We start from the raw sequence: 25,757 nt of genomic DNA on the forward strand, positions 1-25,757 counted from the left end.
CCCAGCTACCTATTCTCCAGGCTGCATAAGAAATTTTTACAGAACAAGCTACTCTAATCTTTGCATCTTGCTCTGGCTTCAGAGGCATCGACATCTGACAAATATGTACACAGAAGCGTTTGCTGCTGGGGAAACGTTCTCAGGTGGTGTCTGTCAGAAAAATAAGCTCCCTACCCCGACCCCCTCAAAACTTGACAATGAACATCTGGCCTCCATGTTTCAGTGCCACTCAAAAGCCTTTTTCTTTCCTTTTTCTCAAAAGTCTGGGTCCTAAAAGAAAGTGCAGCCCCAAGCAAAGGGGGCTGCCACAAAGAAATTCCCTCAGAAAACGAGAAGAGATCTTTTCCTAACAATAGGAAATTTATTTTATTGTCATCTCTCCTGTCCCCAACAGGGAGCCTCGGGCAGACGCACAGTTCACATGGCACCACATTCAGGACAAAGAAGCAGTGTTCTCAGCTTCTCACAGGTTCACTCAAAACAGACTCACTGATCTAAATGGGAAGGAAATCCGAAAAAGAGGGGGTATGTGTATAGCTGATTCACTTCGCTGTATAATACAAATTAACACAATATTGTACAGTAACTACACTGCAATAAAAATTTTAAAAACAGATACACTGGGACATACAGGTATGAGATATTCAAAGAGTACATACATACACACATTCATACAAATACAACGTGAATGCACACACACGCACACACACACTCTCATATATACTCTCTTCAACTTGTGAGGAAGCAAAGGACCATAAAATCATGGAGAAGTTACCTTCAGGAGTGGAGAAGAGGCAAGAAAGCACATAGTTGGGAATGACGATTTGGAATAATGAGAATAAAAAGTCACAGAAAGACCGGCTTTCACAGTGTTATCTCACAGCTAACCTCAAATGCCCGTTTTTAAATGTCTTGGTTTCTTGGCATGTGCGTAATGAGCAACTTTCTACTCCATCAGGCTTCTGGGAAAACTACTGCTTTTCCAATAAAAGGTAAAGCATGATTTGAAACTTACCTTTAACCTTTGTGTCTTCCAACTTTTTTCTTCTTATAATGCCTAAGACATCGCAAGACCACAAGCTACAGAGAGCTAGAAGGAGCCTGGGTCACTTGTAACTCCCTAAAGAAGCTACACTTGCCTGGTGGCTCAGATGGTACAGAATCTGCCTGCAATGCAGGAGACCCAGGTTCGATCCTTGGGTTGGGAAGACCCCCTGGAGAGGGCATGGCACCCCCTCAGAAGCTGCACCAGCACTGATCTGCCCACGCCCCATCTCTTGTTAAGTGAGAAAAACCACCGCCTGCGGGGCTGTGCTGCGCTGCACTCAGGTTTCCATCGTGTGCAGCCTAACTGGGGTCACGACAGTCAGTAAGAGAGAAGTCTGGTCCAACACTTTGGCCGCTTCATGCGAAGAACTGACTCACTGGAACAGACCCTGATGCTGGGAAAGACTGAAGGCAGGAGAAGGGGATGACAGAGGACGAGATGGCTGGATGGCATCACCAGTTCTATGGACATGAGTTTGAGCAAGCTCCAGGAACTGGTGATGGACAGGGAAGCCTGGCATGCTGCAGTCCATGGGGTTGCAGAGTCAGACACGACTGAGCCACTGAACTGAACTGAAGAAAGAAACTCTGTCCCTACCTCTAAGAGCCTCACTCTCAAAAAGAAAGGGCCAAGAGTCACCGCTCATTCATTAACATGAAAGGCCAAGCAAACAAAGGAGAAAGCAGGAACCTGGGAGGAGGAACAATGCAAAGAGGAGAACTGCCCCCTTCAAACACATTAGTAACATCATCAGTGAATTAAGAAAAGGTGCCAGGATCCATGAAAACAGAAGGTGGGAAAGACCAACACTGGAAGAACAAAAAGAGCGCGTGAAAATTAAAACTGCTAAAAATTAAAAATTAAAAAAAAAGAAAGAAAAACAAATAGATGGATTAAGAGGAGACAGTTGAGAAAATAGCCCATAGAACAGAGTGGGGGTAAAAAAAAAAAAAAGATGAAAACAATAAAAGAAAAAGTATTAGAAAATTAATGGTCCAGTAACTGAATGAGAGGCATCAAAGAGCTAAAAAATTAAAATTAAAATATGGAAGTAAGGAATGCATTAGCAAAATAATTCCAGAATATTAGCCAGATTAAAGAAAATCACCTTCTTTTTTCAAAAGAACCTCTATCTAGTTCAAATGATGAAAATATAACAGTCCCAAACCAGGACATAACATTATGAAATTTTAGAGCATTCCAGACAAACAGAGGGCATCCCTGATGGCTCAGCAGGTGAAGAGTTCACGTGCAATGCAGCAGACACAGGACACGTAGGTTCAATCCCTGGGTGGGGAAGAACCTGGAGGAGGACACGGCAACCCGCTCCAGTACTCTTGCCTGGAGAATCCCATGAAGAGGGGAGCCTGGCAGGCTACAGTCCATGGGGTCGCAGAGAGTTGGACACAACTGGGTGACTAAGAACACCTGGACAAAAAGAAGACTTTAAAAGCTCCCAGAAAGGAGGCTCAAGAGTCAAATTTCATACAAAAGATCCAGAAAATGAATGACATCAGACTCAACTGCAGCACCACAAGCTGGAAGATAACGGAGCAATGTACTCAAAAAGCTGGGGAGGGAAAAGGATTTCCAACCATGAGGACCACACCTCACCACCGTTTAAAGAGCCTGAAGAGGGCAGAATAAAATCATCTCAGATATGTAGGAAATCCCAAACTGACCTCCCCTGCATCTTCTTTCAGAAAGGTTACTGGGGGATATACTTTGTCGAAAGGGGGGAGCAACTAAAAGAATAAGTGTATGCCAGGAAACAAGCCTCCGACACACACAAGAAGCAAAAGGAATCCCCAGGATAACGAAGAAAGGAATTTCCCTGGACAGCAGTTAAGCAGCAGGCCTGGAAATCAACAAACCCAGATAGAGACAGGACAGAAGGCTCCCGGGAAGGCTTAAAGATGCCCAGCATCTATCCTGCTGTGTTCAGGGAATTCCCCATCTTTGTCTTTGTCGTGGGTGCAGTCTTCCTCCCACTAGAAAAGTAGACTCTGCTGGACACTTGCCTCCCCAGACTCCCCTCCACTCCACTCAGGCTCTGCCCTTTAGACAGGGACACTCTGGTGGCACTGCCGCTAACAATGGCCCCAAGGCCAGTGCCGATGTGGACAGTTCGGGGTACAGAGAGCGGTGCCAGCGCAGCTGTCCTGAGGGCAGTGGCCCCCTCGCAGAGGAGCTCGGTGGCATAATCTGGACTTGGATTCCTGGCTGCCTGCCCTGAATTCAGGTGTCCAGCCCTCCCTGTGATTCTGTGAACTACCTACCTACCCAATTTCCTTTGAAGGCATTTGATTTTCTGCATCAATCATCCAAAGTTGGTTTTTTGCTACTTCCAAGGAAGAAACTGACTGATTAACAAGCAGATATTAGAGGGGAAAGCTAGGAAATCTTGATTATCTGGATTCCTGGAGCCTTAAGGCAGTAAAAATCCAGCTAGTAATAATCAGCGAGACTCTGGAAGTTCCATGCACCGTGTTGAAACTGCTAATCAAATCATAATTGTGTGTAATCACCTAGAACGAAGCAGCTATTGAAAGCAAGGCTCTGAGCGACCAAGGGGACACTTCCACGGAAAACTGCTGTGATGGAAACCATGCTATCCTAATCAGATCTTCCTCCAGGAAGGAAGGGCTTATTATTCCAGTCGACGGAAATGTGACCAGAAAAACTCTCAGCTGTTAGTGCTTTGGGGACCGCCTCCTCGAGAAAGCTGCCTCATCCAAGGCCACAGCCCTTTCTGACACAGCCCACATCCAGCGACTAAATGACAGGTGGCCCTAAAGGCGCGTCGCCTTCATTTAATTTAGGACAACTCTTAAGGATACACTGGGGTCGCAAAGAGTTGGACATGACTGAGCGACTGAACTGAACTGAATATTACAAGAAAACTACATGTCAACATCTCTCATGAACATACACGCAAAAATTCAACAAAATATTAGCAAATCAATCCATCAAAATATAAAAACAATTAAACACCATGAAATATGAGATTTACCCAAGTATGCAAGACTGATTCAACATCTGAAAATCAGTTAATGCAACCCATCACATCAACCAGCTAGAGAAGAAAAAATGGCTAATATCAATATATGCAAGAAAGAAGCATTTGACAAAATCCAACACCCATTCATGACAAAAAAAAAAGACTCTCAGCAAACTAGGAATAGAAAGGAACTTCCTCAACTTAGTAAAAAAGCATCTACAAAAAACCTACAGGTAACATAATACTTAACGGCAAGAAAATAGAAGCTTTCTAGTTTGAGACTAAATTAAAAACATCATACTTGATGGTGAAAGGAAGAAGCCAAGGCTGCCCCTTCTCACCATTCCTTTTCCATATAATACTGGAAGTCCTATATATTTTTGGAAGGAAGAAATTACTCTTACTTAAAGATGACATGAGTGTCAATGTAGAAAATCCCAAAGAAACAATTACAACAATAACAAAAAAATCTCCTGGAATAAAAGATTGTAGAAAGGTTACAGAAGACAAAGTTAATATATTAAAGTCAATCACTTCCCTATTTACTGACAATAAACAAATAGAATTTGAAACTAAAAACATAGTACTATTTACATTAATACCAAAAAATATTTAGGTATAAATATGAGAAAATATATGCAAGTTATAAATGAGGAAAACTATAAAATTCTGAAGAAAAACTGAAGTCTGAAGAAAAAGAAATTGAAGAAAAACTAAATAAATAGACAGCCAGTTTGTGGAAAGAAAAGCTCACGATATCAAGATATTAATTCCTCCATACTCCATCTATAGATTCAATGCAATCCAAATAAAAATCCTAGCAAGTTATTTTCTGGATATCAACAAGCTGATTCTAAAGTTTATATGCAGAGGCAAAAGACCCAGAATAATCTACCTGCACTGGAAGGAAAGATGAGAGGCGAAGGCCTGCACCTGTCTGCCTTACTTTCAAGACTTACTTTACTTTCAAGACTTACTTTAAAGCTACATTAATCAAGACAGTGTGATACTGGTGAAAGAATAAACAAAAAGATCAATGGAACCAAAGAGAGCCCAGAAATAGACTCATCAATATAAATACAGTCAATCGATCTTTGACAAAGGAGCAAAGACAATACAATCGGGCAAAGATAGTGTTTTTAACAAATGATGCTGGAAGAAATTCACGTCTAATTTCTTACACCTTCACAAAAGTTAACTTGAAATAGCCCATAGACCTAAACATAAAGCACACAACTCTAAAACCCTTAGATGATAACACAGGAGAAAGCCTAGGTGACCTCAGACAAGGTGGTGGCTTTTTAAAACATAACACCAAATGCAAGATCCATGAAGGAAATAACTGATAAGCTAGACTTGATAAAAATTAAAACTTTTGCTCTGTTAAAGACACTGTCAAGAAAATGAGAAGATAAGCCACAGACTGGGAAAAAATATTTGAAAAGAGACATCTGGTAAAGGATTGGCCTCTAAAATATACAAAGAACCATTAAAACTCAACAGTTAAAAAAGGAACAATCCAATTTAAAAATGGGCAAAGACCTGAACAGACAGCTCAGCAAAGAAGATACGCAGAGAGCAAATAAGCATAGGAGAAGATGTTCTACATCAAATCATGTTACTAGAGAATTGCAAATTAAAGCAACAATGTGATACTGCTACACAGCTTTTAGAATTGCCACAATCCAAAATACTGACAACACCAAATACTGACAAGTATGTGAAACAGGCTCTCCTGCATTGTTGGTAAGAACACAAAATGATACAACCACTTTGGAAAACTAAAAAAAAAAAAAGCTAGTTTGGGGAAAAAAAGCCAGTTTGTCAGTTTCTTACAAAAATAAACATATTCTTACCATAAAATCAAGCCATTGTGGTTATTTATTGGTATTTACTCAAAGGACTTGAAAACTTACAGGCACATAAAAACCTGCATGTGGATGTTTGTAGCAAATTTATTCATAACCACGACGCTTAGAATCAACTGAGACATACTTCAGTAGGCAAACAGATAAACATGGTACATCCAGATAATGTAATATTACTCAGCACTAACATTAAATGAGCTATCAAACCATAAAAAGCCATGGAGGAGTCCCGAGTTGCATATTACTAAGTGAGAGATGTCAACCTGAAAAAGCTACATGATTCCAACCACACAACATTCTGGAAAAGGTAAAAGTATGGAGACATTAACAAGATCAGTGGTGGCCGGGATTAAAGGGGAGGGAGCGATGAAGGGAGCGCTGGGGATCGTCAGGGCTGTGAAGCTCCTCTGCGCGTATCACAGCGGAGGACACACGTCGTTACACATCTGGCACAGCCCGCGGACGGTATAACACCGAGTCAGTTCTAATATACAGAGGGACTCTAGGTGATGGCGTGTGGCGGTACGCTCATCGCCGGTAACGTGTACGCTGGTGGGAACACTGGTACTGCGGGAGGCTGTGCGCGTGCAGGTCAGGGGACAGATGGGAAATCCCTGAACTGAGCTATCCGTTTTGCTCTAACCCTAAAGTGGCTCTAAGAATAAAAATTTTTTTTATTTAAAAAAAAAAGAAAAAAAGAAATGATAAACCCCAAGATCAGGTTACTTTGTGGAGGGGGGGTGAAAAGTGATGGCATTGTGGGTATAAACTAAGGACTTCTAGGATTCTGGTTGGTTCTTCAGTTGAGTGATAGGGGCCCAAATGGATCACTGATGACTTTTCTTAGTCACTGGAGTTACCACCCTTAGCGTTGACCTTAAGATACTAGCTGTCTGAGACAACAGCTCTTCCTTACTATTTAAGCACCATTTCGAGTTTTGCTATCCAGTTTTCATAGTTAAAATCATCCAAATGGATAATCTCCTAATTTGGATGCAGTACAATTAGGATCTGATTTCGCACAGGCATCATTTAGTCCTATTTTGTTTGCCTAAGTGTATCATTAAAGCCTTAGATTATTAGTTACTTTCAACTATGAAAACAAAGATTTTCTTTGGGAAGAAGACACTCTCATTAAAACAACTCAGCATTCTCCCAATCCTGAAAGGCATCTTCCTTGAAAACATTCTGATTAAGCCTATGTGATAACAAGGGCAATCAAGACTTCTCTTTAAAAAAAAAAAATCTATAAATCACCAAATAGATAAGGAGTCAGGCCATTACTCTTGCCCCCGGCAGAGAGCAGCTTAATCTGACCGGAAGATCACCCGTTTCCCATCGGAGCCCCAGGCTGGAGGTCAGACCACACAGCTGAATTCAGCCACCACGGAAGTTCTTGAAAGGAACACAAACAAAGAAACGGGAGATTTTGCTCAGAAAGGAGCATGTTCTCTGCTGTTTTTGCCAGAGGAATAAAGAACAGTGGCATATACACAGAGAAGTCTTATACTAGAGACTTAATAGGGTGTCCTGCTGAGGAAATAAGACCTCCACCCCACCTATGAGCAGATATAAAGAAATGGGTGCTGTGCTTAGTTGCTCAGTCATGTCCAACTCTTTGCGACCCCATGGACTGTAGCCTGCCAGGCTCCTCTGTCCTTGGGGGTTCTCCAGGCAAGAATACTGGAATGGGTTGCCATGCCCTCCTCCAAAAGAAATGGGTAGATAAGAAATAAGAGCCAACAGAGGGGCCTACATGAGCACGTACCATTAATTCTACCTACCAGACATGGTTTCACTTAACCTTCCAGGCAATCCTGCAAAGGTGAGTCTGCTCATTGAACAGGTGAAGATGCAGAGTTGCAGCAAACTTTCAAAGGCTGCCCACTAGTGGCTGATGGAGCCAAGGTCCAAACCTATAGCTGACTGTGAATGGATGAAGAAAATGTGGTGTATGTAGTTTATACAAATATATACATACACACACACACACACACACACACACACAGTTGGAATATTATTCAGCCATAAAAAAGAATGAAATATTGCCATTTGTAGCAACATGGATGGACTTAAAGATTATCATACTAAGTGAAGTAAGCCTGAGAAAGACAAATATGATATCACCTATGTGAAGTTAAAGTCACTCAGTCATGTCCGACTCTTTGTGACCCCATGGACTATACAGTGCCTGGAATTCTCCAGGCTAGAATACTGGAGTGGGAAGCCTTTCCCTTCTCCAGGGGATCTTCCCAACCCAGGGATTGAACCCAGGTCTCCCGCATTGCAGGCAGATTCTTTACCAGCTGAGCCACCAGGGAAGCCCAAGAATACTGGAGTGGGTAGCCTATCCCTTCTCCAGGGGATCTTCCTGACCCAGGAACTGAACCGGGATCTCCTGCATTGCAGGCGGATTCCTTTTCAACTGACCTATCAGAGAAGCCCAATATCACCTATATGTGGAGTCTAAAAAACGATGCCAATGAACTTTTGACAAAATAGGAATACACTCACAGACATAGAAAACAAACTTACAGTTACCAAAGGGAAAATTGGGGGGAGGAATAAATTAGCAGTTTAGGATTAACAGACACACACTACTACACATAAAGTAGATGATCAACAAGAATCTACTGGGAACTATACCCAATATTTGTAATAACCTATAAGTGAAAAGAATCTGAAAAAGAGTTTATCTACACACACACGTGTGCGTGTGAGTGTATATATACACATATGGGCTTCCCTGGTGGCTCAGTCAGTAAAGAATCTGCCTGCAATGCGGGAGACCTGGGTTTGATTCCTGGGTCAGGAAGATCCCCTGGAGGAGAGCATGGCAACCTCCTCCAGTATTCTTGCCTGGGGAATCCCCATGGACAGAGGAGCCTGGCGGGCTGCAGTCCATGGGGTCGCAAAGAGTCGGACATGACTGAGCAACTAAGCACAGAGCGCATGTGCTCACGCGCACACACACACACGTATATGTACAACCAAATCACTTTGCTATACACCTGAAACTAATACAACATTGTAAATCAACTACACTTCAATTTGAAAATAAAGCCTGTATCTGTCTGACTCTAAAGCCTTACACTCTGCTTTACATCGTACACGAAAACAAGGATGACTACAGAACTCGGTCTTACAGCACCAGCTCTTAGCAGGGACTCCTGTCAAGTGCAGTGCTGGCCACACCAGGAAGATGCAGACCCAGCTGAGCTTAGCAGGAATTCCATCAGGAAGAGGGGCTGCTACCATCCTCGGCTCCCAGCCCACAAACCTGGCCCTCACCTCTGTCGGCCACTTCACGCATGCGTCATCTTGGCCACAAGAGGAACATGGTTAAAAAATACAGGGTTTGCTGAAGGCAACCACACCCCTGTCTGCTCTCTGACCAGCTTCCCTGTGAAGCTCGCTCCTGACGCTTGTACCGCCGGCGATCTCTCCAGTTACCTAAGGCCCAGCTCGAGACGGCCCTCAGGAGGGAGGCACTGCTGTAGATGGCGTGCATGTACATGAGATGAACCATCAGCTCTGCCAGCCACCAGTAGAAGAGGAGACGGCCCAGCCCCAAGGCAAGGATAGAGAGGCTGGTCTTCGGCGAGCTCTGCTCCTGGTGCTGCATCTAAAGGGGAAATGAAAGAAGTCATCGGATGGCACCACCGTTTTTAAAACCTTTCAGAGTCCCCCAGACAACGTTTTTTATACGTTCTCATTATCGCTGTTATCTCCGAATGGAAGGTTGGTTTAGTTTGCCTTGGAAACACTCTGTGCTCTTGGATGAAAAGAATTATGTCCGATAAATCTCATATGATATCACATATACATGGAATCTTAAGAAATGATACAAATGAACTTATTTAGAACACAGAAACAGACTCCCAGACATAGAAACCAAGCTTATAGTTACCAAAGGGGAAAGGGGGGCGGGGGGTGGTGGGTAAATTAACAGTTTGGGATTAACAGACACACACTACTATATATAAAGTAGATAATAGACAAGGACCTACTGTATAGCACAGAGAACTATATTCAGTATCTTGTAATAACCTATAAAGGATAAGAATCTTAAAAAGAGTAAACAAATAGACAGCTAGTGGTAAAGAACCCACCTGCCAGTACAGGAGACATAGAGACGTGGGTTTGATCCCTGGAAGGGGGGAAGGCCCCCTGCAGGAGGGAATGGCAACCCACTCCAGTGTTCTTGCCTGGAGAATTCCATGGACAGAGGAGCCTGGCAGGCTACAGTCCACGGGGTCACAAAGAGTCGGACACGACTGAAGTGACTGAGCACATGTAACTGAATCATTTGCTGTATACCTGAAACTACTGCAAACACTGTAAATCAAATTATGTTTCAATTAAAGTCTTTTAAAAGTCACATCCGAGTTAGAATACTCTGTCCCAGAGTAAGAATATAGCTTGTGGGGGCCACAAGCTAGCCCAATGCCGAGGCCCAAGAAGGGATTCTGCACCCTCCACCCCAGCAGCAGCCCTGCAAAAATCCAGGGCAGAGGGCAATTCCTGATGTATCCTAGACCAACACACAAAAAGAGAGACTTCCTTGGTAGTTTAGTGGCTAAGACTCTGCACTCCCAGTGCCGGGGGCCCTAGTGTGATCCACAATCAGGGAATTTAGATCCTGTATGCTGCAATGAAGACCCGGTGCAATCAAAAAACAAGCCAAAGCAAACAAACAAAAAACCAACGGAGCGTACGTAAGTTTCCTGGATGTTACACTGACATGATTTTATTAGGCTGAAGGCTGCCTTGAAATGCAGAGGGGACGTGGATGCCTTAATTGCAAACTTGTAGCTGCACACATTGGCAGGCAGAGGATATGGACTCGATTCAGCCTTTGACAAGTACGGCTCCAGACACCACAGAAACAAGGGAGGCCGGCCCTGGGGAAAGTGACCTGGGCGTGCTTCTCTGACTTCTCCTCTCCTCTAACCATCAGGGAGCGCTGGGTCCCACTGCAGCCAGGAGGGGCTGCAGGCACAGCCCTGAGAGGTGACGGGTGACCTACACTCCCAGGAATTCATTTTTATTCCATTCTTGAGCATATACATGATACATCAGGAATTGCCCTCTGCCCTGGATTTTTGCAGGGCTGCTGCTGGGGTGGAGGGTGCAGAATCCCTTCTTGGGCCTCGGCGTTGGGCTAGCTTGTGGTCTCAAACTGTCCTCTTCCAGCAAGAAGCCAGACCAAGAAATTCAGGCTGGCACAGTGAAACTGCAATCACCTGCATGGATGGCTTTCCCCCTTTAGTCATCCACTGGGTTAGCTACACCCAGGAGAGCTGTTGGTTTAACTTTTTTAATGTAAGACGATCAAACTACAGGAATTTCCTTTTTCCTTTCATTTTCTTCAGCTCACCTGAGAAAGATAACGTGTTAGGAAACAAAGTATTAATAACGGCTTTGAAAGACCCTGGAGGCATGGCATGCCTCCAGGTTTGCCAGGGGAAGTGCTGGCTGGCGAGGTCATCCAGGGAGCTAAGCCTCGGCTTGCGGCCTGGCACGGGTCACAGTTCACTCTCATTACAGCCACAGCCAATGCAATGCCCCCCCGCTTTCCTTCTCCAGGAAGAACTGAGGGTGGTTTTCATCTGAATCCTTACCTCAAGCGTGCCTGCTCTGCGAGACCCTACAAAGTCCACAGCAGAGCATCAGTGAGCCAGTGAATGGCAAAATCCTCAGTTAAGAGACCCCCGACCTGCCTGATCCCTTGTGTCTGCATTACTTGAGCAGGAAAAGGCAATCACGAGAAGTCCAACAGTAGGGGCTTGGGGCTTGGTTACATGCACAAGTGCACCTCAATCGTACATAGTCACAAAACACTATTTTTTGATACCTATCTGCATAAATCATGAAAGGCTGGAGAGAGAGAGAGAGAGAGAGAGAGACACCAAAATGGCAGCAGTGATGGTAAGCTTTGGATGGGAAGGGTCTTCAGTTATTTTAAACTGTTACTATTTCTGTAACTGGGGGGAGTAATGCCAATTTATAATAGCGTGAAGGCATTGGTCCTCTCCACTAGAGAGACAAGCGCTCTGCTTCCGCACCCTTCTTGTCAAAAATGCTTTGGGGAGCATGGCATCCTCGACAAGAAGGCCTGCCTCTCTCTCTCTTCTGCGCCAGCCCCATCTTTATTTCTCCTTACCGTCCCACTTTGGGGCTTCCCTGGCGGCTCAGTGGTAAGGAACCCGCTTGCCATTCAGGAGACTCAGGTTCAATCCCTGGGTTGGGAAGATTCCCTGCAGAAGGAAATAACAACCTACTCCAGTATTCTTGCCTGGAAAAACCCACGGAAAGAGGAGCCTGGTGGGCTACTGTCCACGGGATTGCAAAGAGTCAGATACAACTTAGTGAAAAACAACAACTACCTCCCCACCTCACTCAGAGCGTTTCTTAGCTATACGCTAAGTTCCCCTGTGTTCATAATCAATCCTTTTCTAGCTCAAAATTCAAAAAGACACATACACCCCAATATTCATTGCAGCACTATTTACAATAGCCAGGACATGGAAGCAATCTAGATATCCATCAACAGATGGATGGATAAAAAAAGATATGGTACATATATTACACAATGGAATATTATTTGGCCATTAAAAAGAACAAATTTGGGTCCTTTGAAGAGACACAGATGGACCTACAGACTATCATACAGAGTGGAGTAAGAAAGAGGAAAACAAATACCGTCTAACAAAGCAAACTCATTTGGACTTAATGAGCATCAGCAAATGAAGAAATAATGACGAACAGAGTGTCCATCAGTCTGTGGCAGCTAGAACAGTTCACACCAAGGCAATCAGCTGAGCCAAGACCCAAGAGGCCCCTAACTCCACTCCAGGCCAGTGGGCAGGGCCTTTCTTGGTGCCAGACTTTCGGAGGAAAGCAGCTTCCCTGATTGAACGTGATAACAACTCACAAGCAGAACTGACCGAAGACCATCTTTGCACAACTGTCTCCAGCTTCTAAATAAGCAACGGTGCACATGCCCTGCAGGCCCATGAGCAGACAGCTAACCCCCAGCTCAGGTCCCCTGAGGACCAGAGCTGCACATGTGGTCTCGGGGCACCACTGGGTGTGCAGCCCTGTTCCCGGGAGCACAGAAGAGACAGGAGAGCCTCTGCCGGATCAGGACAAAGGGCCCCGCCAGGCGATCGGGAAGGTAAGTCTGACCAATCGCCTGCAGCTCAGGCGACCACATGCCACGGGCAGCCCAGAGGCCCCCTTTCCTTCCCCAAACAAGGCACCATCTAGAGGGACCCGAAGATCTGTAATTAGGAAGAAACACAAGGTGCCTTGTGTGCCTGACTGGCTTCCAGCTAATGACTTACCTACCTTCCCCAGGGCCCAGCTTCCTCCCCAGGCCGAAAAAGGCATAATTAAGTGGCAGCCCTGGACCAAAAAGGCTGGGCTTTTCTCTACAGTGCTTCCGTTTTGATGCTGGATGCCTCCCCAGTACGAGTATGAGAAATGTCTATTCCTTAATTGCACCAGAAACGCAGCAGAAGGAAATCAACCCAGTTTTTCACTCGATTTGTTTTTACTTTAAAAAGAATGGATATCAGCTTTTCTTTAGAGTCGTGTCATTATTACAATCCCTGTATACCTTCCATCGAGTTGACTCCCTTTTATTTAAAAAACTGTATCTGTCCCTTGTCGATCCGGCAGGAAGAAAAGACACACCACACACAGCTCGCCTAACGAGCAGGGCTGCTCATTATTCAACCTCGGCATGCAAAGCATTTCGCCAGAGATGTTTTAAACCGAGGTCAGTGCCAACCTTAAGACCACTGGAAACTGCCGCCAATGGGAATTTTTAGTGAAGACTCCACGAAAAAACACACATTAACTCATCTGCAAAGTGCATTGTAAAACACATTATCTTTTAAAACCTCATTTCATGCAAATTGCATAAAAAGGAATATCAAAGCCTTTCAGAGATATTCTAATGATTCAAGGTGACAGTTCTCAAAGCTGAAAGGTTCTTTCATACATGAATAATACCCACATTGGAGAGCACCAGAGAAGCCTTCCCCAGACACAGCTGTTCAACCGAGTCATCTCCGCTCCAGCCTGTGCACCTGGCTCCAGGGCACTGCAGCCCAAGTCTTGTTGCTTTATAACGAGGGCGTTTCTCTCCAGCCCACAGTCTCAGGCCATACCCCTTCCCCAGTAAATGATTCCCTAGTCAGACCCTCACTGCATCCAGACCAAGGCAGGTGGTACCCACTGGTGTCTGCCAGAACAGCAAATGGAGCCTGAAGTCGGGGTAGCGGCTGCAGGACTGGGACCTGGCCTGGCCAGCTTGAGTGTCCAGACCCACACGTCCACCACGTCACACTGCATCCTCACTCTAATTCCTGTGAGGGTCACCGAGCTGGCAACAAGGCTCCAGTCTTCATTCCCCCTACCCCAACATGCACTCCATTAGCCTCTCTTTGCCTCCGTGTTACTGTCTATGAAGTGGGAATAACAATGTCTTACTCCTTGGGCTGTTGCTAGGATAAAACATGTTAGAACATGGAAAGTCTGGTTGGGGTGAGTACTCAGTGAGTATTCCTCACGGTCAGCATCACTGCAGGTGCCTTCTGGAGCCTACCCCAAACCCTGAGGGGTCTGACGGGGACAGTGACTATCAACGCTGGTCGATCAGGGACTGGGCCCACCCCTGCAGCCACGGCCTGCATCTATCCTCCGCTGACCTCCTCTGAGGCCTGGGATGGCCCCTACCCAGAATCGTGCCCAGAATGGCCCCCACTGCCGCCCTCACCTACCAGCCCGGACCCCAGGGCCTCAGGTCTGGCATAAACAGATGTTACTTCTCACCCATGGGAGCCTCCCCAGGTGAGACCTGAAACCAGCCCCTGGTTCCCAGAGGACAGTCCACTTCAGTTCAGTCACTCAGTCGTGTCCGACTCCCTGCAACCCCATGAACCGCAGCACGCCAGGCCTCCGTGTCCATCACCAACTCCCGGAGTTCACTCAAACTCACGTCCATCGAGTTGAGGATGCCATCCAGCCATCTCATCCTCTGTTGTCCCCTTCTCCTCCTGCCCTCAATCTTTCCCAGCATCAGGGTCTTTTCCAATAAGTCAGCTCTTCGCATCAGGTGGCCAAAGTATTGCAGTTTCAGCTTCAACTTCAGTCCTTCCAATGAGCACCCAGGACTGATCTCCTTTAGGATGGGCTGGTTGGATCTCCTTGCAGTCCAAGGGACTCTCAAGAGTCTTCTCCAACACCACATGTCAAAAGCTTCAATTCTTCGGCGGTCAGCTTTCTGTATAGTCCAACTCTCACATCCATACATGACCATTGGAAAAATCAAAGCCTTGACTAGACGGACCTTTGTCAGCAAAGTAACGTCTCTGCTTTTTAATATGCTATCCAGGTTGGTCATAACTTTCCGTCTAAGGAGTAAGTGTCTTTTAATTTCATGGCTGCAATCACCATCTGTAGTGATTTGGGAGCCCAGAAAAATACAGTCAGCCACTGTTTCCACTGTTTCCCCACCTATTTCCCATGAAGTGATGGGACTGGATGCCGTGATCTTCGTTTTCTGAATGTTGAGCTTTAAGCCAACTTTTTCACTCTCCTCTTTCACTTTCATCAAGAGGCTCTTCAGTTCCCCTTCACTTTCTGCCATAAGGGTGGTGTCATCGGCATATCTGAGGTTATTGATCTTTCTCCCGGCAATCTTGATTCCAGCTTGTGCTTCCTCCAGCCCAGCATTTATAAGGACAGACCGAAGAAACAAGTGGGCTGCTCGGACCGGCAGGGCAGGATTAATAACCCAGGGAGCTGACAGGCAGGCCTCGTCGTGGGTGTCACAACACCAGCAGATCTCTGCATCCACCGGCAGAATTTTAAAGTTGAAACAGAGGCCTTTTCTGGGTTTAGTCACGTAGGGAGTTCAGCTGGTCTGAACTACACCTTCCTCTCTCAAGGTCAAACCTATGCCCCAGAAATGGCTCCCAGACTGGGAATGGTGGGCAGAAAGTACATTCCAAGGGCAGGGGAGGGGTGAGGAGCCTCTGACTGCCCAGGTCCAGACTGCAGGTCAACCAGTCATCCCAGCCTTTCAGTGACCTCCTCCAACAACATACTCCAGAAATGACGCTCAGTTTTGGATAACAGTAACAACAATAACAGGGTGTAGAACACATCAAGCCACGTTACCTAGATGAAATCATTTAGTCCTTACAACAATCCTATCTAGGGGGTATTATTATTTTTTCCATCATACTGATAAAAGGAAATTCAGTCACAAATAAGGTGAGTAACTCACCAAATGCTCTCAAGCCAAAGCAGAGCAGGAATTCAAACCCTGTAACTAAAGGGCTGGGCTCAGGAGTTTTGCTCTTAGCCATCAACCACGTTCCCTATTTAAGCACTGTCTTCCCCTCAGGGCTTCCCTCATAGCTCAGTTGGTAAAGAATCCGCCTGCAACACAGGAGATCCTGGTTCGATTCCTGGGTTGGGACAATCCTCTGGAGAAGGGATAGGCTACCCACTCCAGTAATCTTGGGCTTCCCTGGTAGCTCAGCTAGTAAAGAATCCACCTGCACTGTAGGAGACCTGGGCTCAATCCCTGGGTTGGAAAGATCCCCTGGAGAAGGGAAAGGCTACCCACTCCAGTATTCTTGCCTGGAGAATTCCATGGACTGTATAGTCCATGGGCTCGCAAAGAGTCAGACACGACTGAGTGACTTTCACTTTCACTTTCTTCCCCTTGGGGCAGGAGCGCAAGGAAAGTACCCCCCAGTGCCCCCCAACACACACAGCAGCTCCTCACTGCACGAGTCAGCCTGCTCAGAGTAGGATGGGGTGGCCCCAGGCTCCAAGCTCAGCAAATAAACAGCATTTCCTGCCTTTCCCTAGACCTCCCCCACACTGTCCCCCACCTCACCCCTGGCTCGTTTTCTGAGTTCCACAGACCCCTGGGAGAAACACAAACGAGGCCCATATTCCTCAAACTCCAAACGCCATGAGAGATGGCCTTTGAGTTAACACTGGGGCCTGTTGATAGGCCCAGTTTTCCCTGTTGGTGATTGATGTGTACATATATCACACGCCATGTATTACAGAGGCTCCTCTTCTATGCTTGCTTCATCTTGGGTATGTAAATTTACACACTAAAGGAAAAAAAAAAAAAACTGAGCGAAAGAAGTCTCGGGTGGACCTACTGCTACTGCTGCTAAGTCGCTTCAGTCATGTCCGACTCTGTGCGACCCCAAAGACGGCAGCCCACCAGGCTCCTCCATCCCTGGGATTCTCCAGGCAAGAACACTGGAGTGGGTTGCCATTTCCTTCTCCAATGCATGAAAGTGAAAAGTGAAAGTGAAGTCGCTCAGTCGTGTCTGACTCTTAGCGACCTCATGGACTGCAGCCTACCAGGCTCCTCCGTCCATGGGATTTTCCAGGGAAGAGTACTGGAGAGGGGTGCCATCGCCTTCTCCGAAAGAAGTGGACCTAAGGCTCTCATTTTAACCACTGTGGTTTGCGGGGCTGGATGGGTTTCCACAGTGAGGCTCTGCTGCCCCCTGGTGGCAAGTCTCCTCCTGTCCTTCAGAGTCTGGGCACGCTGGCCTGAGGCTAAGGACCAAAATTTCAACTCTACCGTCTCCTGTGATGTTCACTCATTCGCGCGAGCACTTGTTCAGAGCACACCTTGCTTACAAGCTCTGCCAGCCAGCTTTTTCCATCCCCCTCCCAGTCTTTCCCCTCCCGGTGTCTCTGATAGAATCCTTTCACTCTATGAGGTCAGCTCCTTAGTAGTTTAACTGCTCTCCTTTTAGATCCGTTTTTCTCATAGGAGTTGAGTGCCCATAAACACCCCCAGCAACCACAGAAATCACTTGTCTTTTTATTGCCCTGTAGCTTATTAAAATCTTGCCATTTCTAAGCTGACTTTTCCAGGAATCCTCCCAGATTACAAAGAAAGGCTTCAATTTGCCTCTTTGCATTTCTGCTTTCGGCAACTGCTACCATTTAGAAAGGGGTAAAAAAAAGAGAAAGAATACACAGAGGTGCAGCCCAGAGTCTCCATACCTGAGTCCCTCCTGGCAGAAACTCGAGAGAACGAGAGCCTGTGGCTAAGGATTCAGGTGAGCGATGCTCTCAGAGCTCGTCTCTATATGACAGATTCAGGACCCTGCAACCCACCTCTCAAATTCCCTCAAGACTCTACCGGGGACAGTCAGTAAGGAGGAGACAAGAACTAAAAAGAATGGTGATCTGCCAAACAGTGAAGTACAGATCCCACAGGGATAAGCTCCTTAATGGATAAGAGGCGGTTTGGAAAATAATTTGTTTCCTCTTAATGGGTTTACTCTATGTTTCTCTGAGAAAGATTATCTGTCTTCAAGGAAGGGTGGGGGTGTGCTGTGGGTATTTAGCCCAAAAGCTATTGACTGCAATGTTAAAATTTAAAACTTACAATGGCCGTGCCATGCGTGCGCACTCAGTCGCTTCTGACTCTCTGCGACCCCATATACTGTAGCCCCCAGGCTCCTCTGTCCGTTGGATTTCCCAGGCAAGAATCCTGGAGTGGGTTGCCATTTCCTTCTCCAACAACAAGAAGGTTGTTAAAGAGACATAATGTGGATGAACTGAACCCACCCCACACTGGGCCTACCCCACCCCGATCTTCTAAGGAGGGCCCCCACCTCCAGAGAAGAAGTTCCTCTTCTGAAAAAACTTAGGAAAGTGATTCTCCACCTCGAAGCATCAGGACCACACTCTGGGGCCCCGCCCCCAGGGTTCTGATTCAGTAGGTCTGGGGCACGGCCTGAGAATCTGCACGTCTGACAAGTTCCCATGTGAGGCTGCAGCCACAGGTACAGGGACCCCACTTTAAGAATCACTGAGTCGGTAACCATTGAAAAGAGTGAAATAGGCCACGTGCAGCAACACGGATGGGCCTAGAGACGGTCACACGGAGTGAAGTAAGTCAGACAGAGAAGGAAAATTATCATATGACATCCCTTCCATGTGGAATCTAAAAAGATATGATACAAATGAACTTACAAAACAGAAAGAGACTCACAGACTTAGAAAACAAACTTATGGTTGCTGGGGGGAAAGGAATAGTTAGGGACTTTGGGAAGGTCATGTACACACTGCAGTATTCAAAATGGATAACCAGCAAGGGCCTATTGCATAGCACATGAAACGCTGCTCAGTGTTATACGGCAGCCTGGATGGGAGACGGATTTGGGGGAGAATGGCATGTGTGTTTATGGCTGAGTCTCTTCACTGTCTACCTGAAACTACCAGAACATTGTTAATCAGCTATACCCCAAAACAAAATAAAAAGTTTAAAGTTTGAAAAAAAAAGAATCACTGAGTTGGAAGATCAGCTGCCATCACTAAACCACCTCTGGCTTTTACACAACAACTTTAACCATGATTTTCAAACATGGATTTTAAATTCCTCCATGGCAAAAGAATGCTCCCAGGTAACCCAAATTGAAGTATGAGAAACCATATGCTAAACATATCAATACATCCGCCTAGAATATCGGTTTCCCTTAAACATTTGCAGAGAGGAAAAAAGTTTAATGATTTAACTGGCAATTTTTAAGCATTAAGTTATTCTTTAATGCAGAAATGTAATGTTTTGAATACAATGTGAAATTTTTAAGGCAAAATAAGGGATTTCTAAGCACCCTCCTATTTGTGCAGGGGGCACCTTTTGGGGTGTCCCCTCCAGAAATGTCAAACAGTGCTGCTGGCCCTGCTCTTCAACATATCCAGGCCCCCCGTGTGTGCACATGTGTACACATGTGTGTGCCTACACACACACGTGCAAGCACTTACTGTTCTCACCCCCATGAGGATTCTTTTGTTGGGGGGTGAGGGCAGGAATATTCTTGGAGAAACCCTGTTTTTAGGCATCACTGATTACTCACACTTTGGGTGAATTAACCTAGTACACAGCTTCCACGAGGCTGGCTGCGGAACGAGGGAAGGAATCCAAAGCAGGAGGGGAAATGAGGTGGGAATGATGAAGGCAGCTTGCTGTGAGCCTCGGACAAGACTGCTGTCCAGGAGGCAGGCGCGGTCCTGGGCAGAAAGAGACACCCAGACCTGAAGACACACCACTGCATGGCCTTCAAACCCCCTTCAACCCCACTCTGTCATCCCACCCAGGTCCCCCTGAACAATCCCCCAGCCACGGAAGAGCTACTTCATAAGGAGTCTGTGAAAATAAAAGGGCACCAACTATTTGCCAACCAACCGCTTAGTCAGTGTCTCCTTCCATTTTCCCAGTAAGTCCATGAAAACCCAGTTTTCTTTCTCTGGGGCTGGCCTGCCTGGGATGCCCACCCCAGGTTCCTGGTGGTGCCCAGTAATTATTTCTGGCTGCCACAGTCCACTGGGAATCCGGGTGGGGGCCCCTACAGCCAACGTACACAAGAGACACGGTGACCTTCATTCAAAGGCTTATTTCCCCACAGTATTTCACTTCTTATCAGAATTCACGACAATAACATGTGTTATACATTTGTGGGCAACCAAGTATGGGCTTCCTGGTGGCTCCGCGGTAAAGAATCCACCTGCCAATGCAGGAGACACGGGTTCAACCCCTGGGTCAGAAGATCCTCTGGAGAAGGAAATGGCAACCCACTCCAGGATTCTTGCCCGGAGAATCCCACGGACAGAGGAGCCTGGTAGGCTACCATCCATGGGGTTGCAAAGAGTCAGACACGACTGAGCGACTCAACAAAAACAGCATGAAAAGACTCACGAGTGATCACATAAACAAGCACAGAAGCATCATGGGCAGGAACGCCCATGCAATCCTCGAAAGGCTCTACCTGCGCGATGAACTCTGGGAAGCTGAGGACGGGCCCGTTGTGGAAGACTGGGTAGTAGAAGACGTAGGCGAGCATCCAGGGGAGGGAGTAGAAGGGCCGCTCGGCCGGCGGGGGCTGCCAGCACAGCTCCAGGCTGAAGCTGGTGTAGTACAGACAGCGCACGGTCAGCGTGAACTGCAGCAAGTAGTACTCGTTCTCGGTCTTGTACCATCCTCTCTGCGAAGTCACAAGGAGAGAACAACCCTTGAGTGTCGAGCACAGACACCATCCAATCTCCGGGGGAGGAGATCTCTTCTACAGGCAGAGCGGCTGTCCCACCCCGGGAACAGAGAACCACCGAGCAGCTGGTAAATGTCATGCATCATCAGAACAAGCAGTTAACAAGCAACGAGCAGAAGAGTGTCCCTAACATCAGCCATCAGCTTCACGTTAAGCCTGATGCAACAGAGGACGAGGGTTTTCCCAGATACGCATCCGTGGGACACACCAGTGCATAGCACGGAGATTAGCTACATCCAAGGGGTACTCTGACCCCTTCCACAACTCTGAAGACACGGAGAGACCTATCCAGACAGATCTTGGGACTCTGGGGGCTCAGCTCCAGATCCCCGCAATAAAGGGAACCCTGCTATAAAATGAATCACCCAGTTTTCTTGGTTCCCCACTTGTACATAAAAGCTAGGTTTACACTATATTACAGCTTACTACAGGGGTCCCCAACCCCTAGGCCACAGCCCACTGTTGGTCCGTGGGCAGGAACCGGGCCCACAGCAGGAGGGGAAGGGCAGGTGAGCTAGCAAAGCTTCACGTGTATTTAAAGCCACTTCCCACAGCTCCTGTTACCACCTGAGCCCCGCCTGCTGTCAGACCAGCGGCATTAGATAATCACAGGAGCGCGAGCCCTTCTGTGAAGTGTGCGTGCCAGGGTCCGAGGCTGCTCACTCCTTGTAAGAATCTGACGCCCGATGATCTGAGGTGGAGCCGAGCTGGTGACGCCAGCGCTGGGGAGAGCACAGGAGTAATGTACACGAGAAAGGTGTGCCGGGAAATCAATTTGTTAGAAGAGTAATCCCCATGAAGCACAGTAAAATGTGTGTCTGTAAATGTCACGTGGGATTTATGTCTTCAACAGATTTTTCCTCTGGCTCTCTGTCATTAATTTGGCTTCACATGTAGTGGAGGACTGTTTTCCAAACAAGCTTTAGAGACACATCATCAAAAGAAATAGTCCCTGCCCTCAATGAACCTGAATTCTCACACAGGAGACAGGTATACAAGACGGCACGAAATAAGAAATGACAAGTATATACAAAACTAGGTGAAGAACAAAAGACTAAAAGCAACTGGGATGAAATCTTGATACTACTGAGGGAGTAAAATTATGGATCATTTTATAATCTATTTTTCTACATTTTCCGTATTTTCTAAAATATGTACGTATTGTTTTTTAATGAGAAAACCAGGTGATGAAAATAGATTCAAAAAATAGAAATGGGACAAAGGACAGAGTAGTTCATTTGACCCATGAGAGCCTTTCAAGGCTTTACACAGAAAAATTAAGCACTGAACAGAGTTTCTACTCCATGTCCAGGACTTCAGCAGACACCAAGAAAAATCAAGAAAACTGCACGTGTGAAAGTATGGAAACCCAGCGCAACTAGTTGCTAGTCATCTGCTCCCTCCTCTTTGGCAGGAGTTTTCACATCACCAACATACATAATTTATTCACCACCGACGCCCATAACTGATGTTAGTGGTCCCCAAATAAATGATCATTACAATCGGAGACTGTTTTGAATACTTGCCAGATCCCCCAAAAGTTAGATGTGGATTTGTTTTTATTTTTATCGCAAATCTAATTTTAAGCACACTTATTTAAATAATCAGGTAGCTTAATCATTCTGGGAAGTTAAGTGTCTTTTGTTAGGAGAGAGCTGCCACCTGACCTACTCACGCCAGTCCACTGGTGAGAGTGAAAAAAAAATTAAGAGAGCCTAACAACAGCAAATGCCAACCCACTCCAGTATTCTTGCCTGGAGAATCCCAGGGACGGGGGAGCCTAGTGGGCTGCTGTCTGTGGGGTCGCACAGAGTCAGACACGACTGAAGCGACTTAGCAGCAGCAGCAGCAGCAGCAACAACAGCAAAAAACAAACAAACAAACAAAACCTTGAATTTTCAAAATGCTACCATTTTTACAAAATTGCTTAACACATTATCTTGTTAGGTCCTCAGAACAACTCCATGAGGAAGGCAGAGCAGCTCGTACCTTCATTTTCCAAACGATGAAATTGAGACTCCGGTTAAATAGCACAAGATTTTCTGTGCGAGGAAAATACTTAAACCTTATCTGTTTCAGGGACCACCATGGGCTTCTGATGAAGTAAAGATGTGAGAATTCCCTATAAACTGTGCAGCAGTTTACAAATGGTTTTTTATTAAAAGCATAGGGAATTATTCCTGGAGGAGAAAGTGGCAACCCACTCCAGTATTCTTGCCTGGGAAATCCCAGGGACAGAGGAGCCTGACGGGCTACAGTCCATGGGGTCAAGAAACAGTGGGTCGTGACTTAGCGACTAAATAACAAGGGGATTATTGCTTTCTTTTCCTTTTGTTCCTGTGACGTCTGGCACCATCCATGCTGACCCAAACTGAGAGAAAAGGTACAGGGTGGGCCCTGGACAGCCTCCCAGGGCTGAAGTATGTTAGTCCCTCAGTCTGGAGGGCTAAGACAAAGTCAGATACAAAGGATCGCAGGATGCAACACCCTCTGCGGCCACGAGGGGGAGCCCCATCCCAGTTCTTGGATCGACCCTTATCTGAAAACAAAGGCATCTGCCTGGATATTGGCATTGCAAAACCGGTTTTCTCCTTCCCATTGGTATAAAAAAAAAAAAACAGAGACTCTTACCTTAACTTCCTCCACATCTTGCAGTCTCAGTGTAGAGAGCAGAGAGAGAGAACACAGCCAAGATAGGAACTGAGACCGGAACTGAGCAACACAGAAGGAGATGGTGGCGTGAATAAGAACCATGGCGGTGCCTTGGGTCCCCAACACACAGCGGCAGGCCCACATCCCGTAGACTGCGAGGATCCAGGGTTTGTGCTGCAGACAGAGAAGGACCCAGAGAGAGAGAGAGAGAGAGAGAAAGGAGAAAGTAAGCTAACAGCGTTTGCCATTGAAGGTTCTGTTTTGTGACCCTTTAACCAAACTCATTGTCCTGGGGATTTAGTGTTAACACAGATGAAGAGGATTCAGAAGGACCTTCCACATTAACCCCAGATAGCAGTCCCCAACCTTTTGGCCACCAGTGGAGACAATTTTTCCATGGACCAGAGTTGGGGTGTGTGGGTGGTTTCAGGATGATTCATGCATGTTACATGTATTGTACACTTTATTTCCATCAATTACATCAGCTCTACCACAGATCATCAGGCATTAGATCCTGGAGGCTGGGGACCCCTGCCCCAGAGTGATGGCTGCCCACCCCCAGGTCCTCAGAACTTCACCAGATTCACCCAGAAGCAAGGAGCTACTTTCCTGCCTTCAGCCAAAGCCGCAGGCCAGTGGATCCCACAACAATAAGACACATAGCTGACATTCCAACAGATATTACGGAAGCCAGAAGACAGCTGGAAAAGCTGCCAACCTGGCACACCAGCCACTACCCACACTATTCTGCGAAAGTGAAGGTGAGAGGAAGCACTGGTGTGCATTTCTTGGGAGTCTTATTTAGAAACTGGGCCATCCAAACCACAAAAGGCTTCCTAAAGTCTAAACCACAGACTTAAAAGTAAATATCTAATTACATTTTTTTCATTAGCATATTATTCACAGTCAAATTTAGGTCACAGAAAAAGTACCAGCTTTCAGTGGGTGAGATTGAGGCCTTTGTCCGATAAATCTGATTAATACATCTATTACTACCTTAGGAGAGAATTTTTCTATTTCAAGTTTTACAGTTATTGACATTGAATAACTAGATAAATTAACATGTTTTTTTTTTTTTTTCCTCAGAGAATGAACTTATGGTGGGGGGGAGGATGGGGGAAGGGATAGATGGGGAGTTTGGGATGGACACACTGCTATATTTTAAACAGATAACCAACAAGGACCTACTGTATAGCAAATGGTACTGTGTTCGGTGTTATGTGGCAGCCTGGATGGGAGGGGAGTTTGGAGGAGAACGGATACATGTACATGTATGGCTGAGTCCCTTCACTGTTCACCTGACACTATCGTTAACACTTAACTGGCTATGAAAGTGAAAGTCACTCAGTCGTGTCCGACTCTTTGCAACCCCATGGACTGTATACTTCTCCAGGCCAGAATACTGGAGGGGGTAGCCTATCCCTTCTTCAGTGGATCTTCCCGACCCAGGAATCAAACCAGGGTCTCCTTCATTGCAGGTGGGTAATTGGCTATACCCCAATACAAAATTAAAAGTTTTAAAAAATTAACATGTCTTTGCTTTTACAATATACTCTTGGTCATATCTGGCTGGTAAATCCTTACTTTAAAAAAACCACAATAATGTTTTAACATTGTTTGAGAGGCAATATATCTTAGTGGTAGAATTACCAAGTTTTGCTGTCTAATTGCCTAAATAAATTCTGATGTCCCCATTAACTAGCTGTTTGACCCTAGACACGTTACTAAATCTCTCTCTTTTAAATCACATATAAAATTAGAATAATGGCATCTACTTCATGAGGCTGCCGTGAGAATTAAGTTAACAGTGTAAAATGCTTACAGCGATGTCTGCGTACACTGCAAATGCTAGCAGCTAGTCCTATAGGGACACATGATGTATCTCTTTGATGGGCATTCGAAAACAGCATTTCCAGAGACTTCCCTGGTAGTCCAGTGGTTAAGACTTCGACTTCCAATGCAGAGGCTGTGGGTTCAATCCCTGGTCGGGGAGCTAAAATCTCACATGCCTCATAGCCGAAAAAGCAAAACATCAAACATAAGCAATATTGTAACAAATTCAATAAACACTT

General features: G+C 46.0%; 1 protein-coding gene across 24 annotated transcripts in view; it reads right to left on the reverse strand.

Moving 5' to 3' along the window:
- The window catches only part of HHAT (hedgehog acyltransferase), a 354,036-nt gene that overhangs the window by 253,782 nt on the left and 74,497 nt on the right, over positions 1 to 25,757 (reverse strand). For 20 of the 24 annotated variants that reach the window (XR_008715105.1, XR_008715106.1, XM_055583064.1 and 17 more), the window contains 3 exons: positions 23,665 to 23,859; positions 20,755 to 20,970; positions 9,371 to 9,542 (listed from right to left, as the gene is read on the reverse strand). Coding sequence is in view for 22 of the 24 variants with exons in the window: in XM_055583064.1 (XP_055439039.1) it covers positions 9,371 to 9,542; positions 20,755 to 20,970; positions 23,665 to 23,859 (583 nt within the window). In the remaining 2 variants the exon portion in view is untranslated. The remainder of the gene's footprint in view (positions 1 to 9,370; positions 9,543 to 20,754; positions 20,971 to 23,664; positions 23,860 to 25,757) is intronic. The other 4 variants (XM_055583077.1, XM_055583084.1, XM_055583083.1 and 1 more) reach the window with 2 other exon arrangements.

This window comes from Bubalus kerabau, chromosome 5 (assembly GCF_029407905.1).
Source record: "Bubalus kerabau isolate K-KA32 ecotype Philippines breed swamp buffalo chromosome 5, PCC_UOA_SB_1v2, whole genome shotgun sequence".
In the NCBI taxonomy this organism is placed as follows: domain Eukaryota; kingdom Metazoa; phylum Chordata; class Mammalia; order Artiodactyla; family Bovidae; genus Bubalus; species Bubalus kerabau.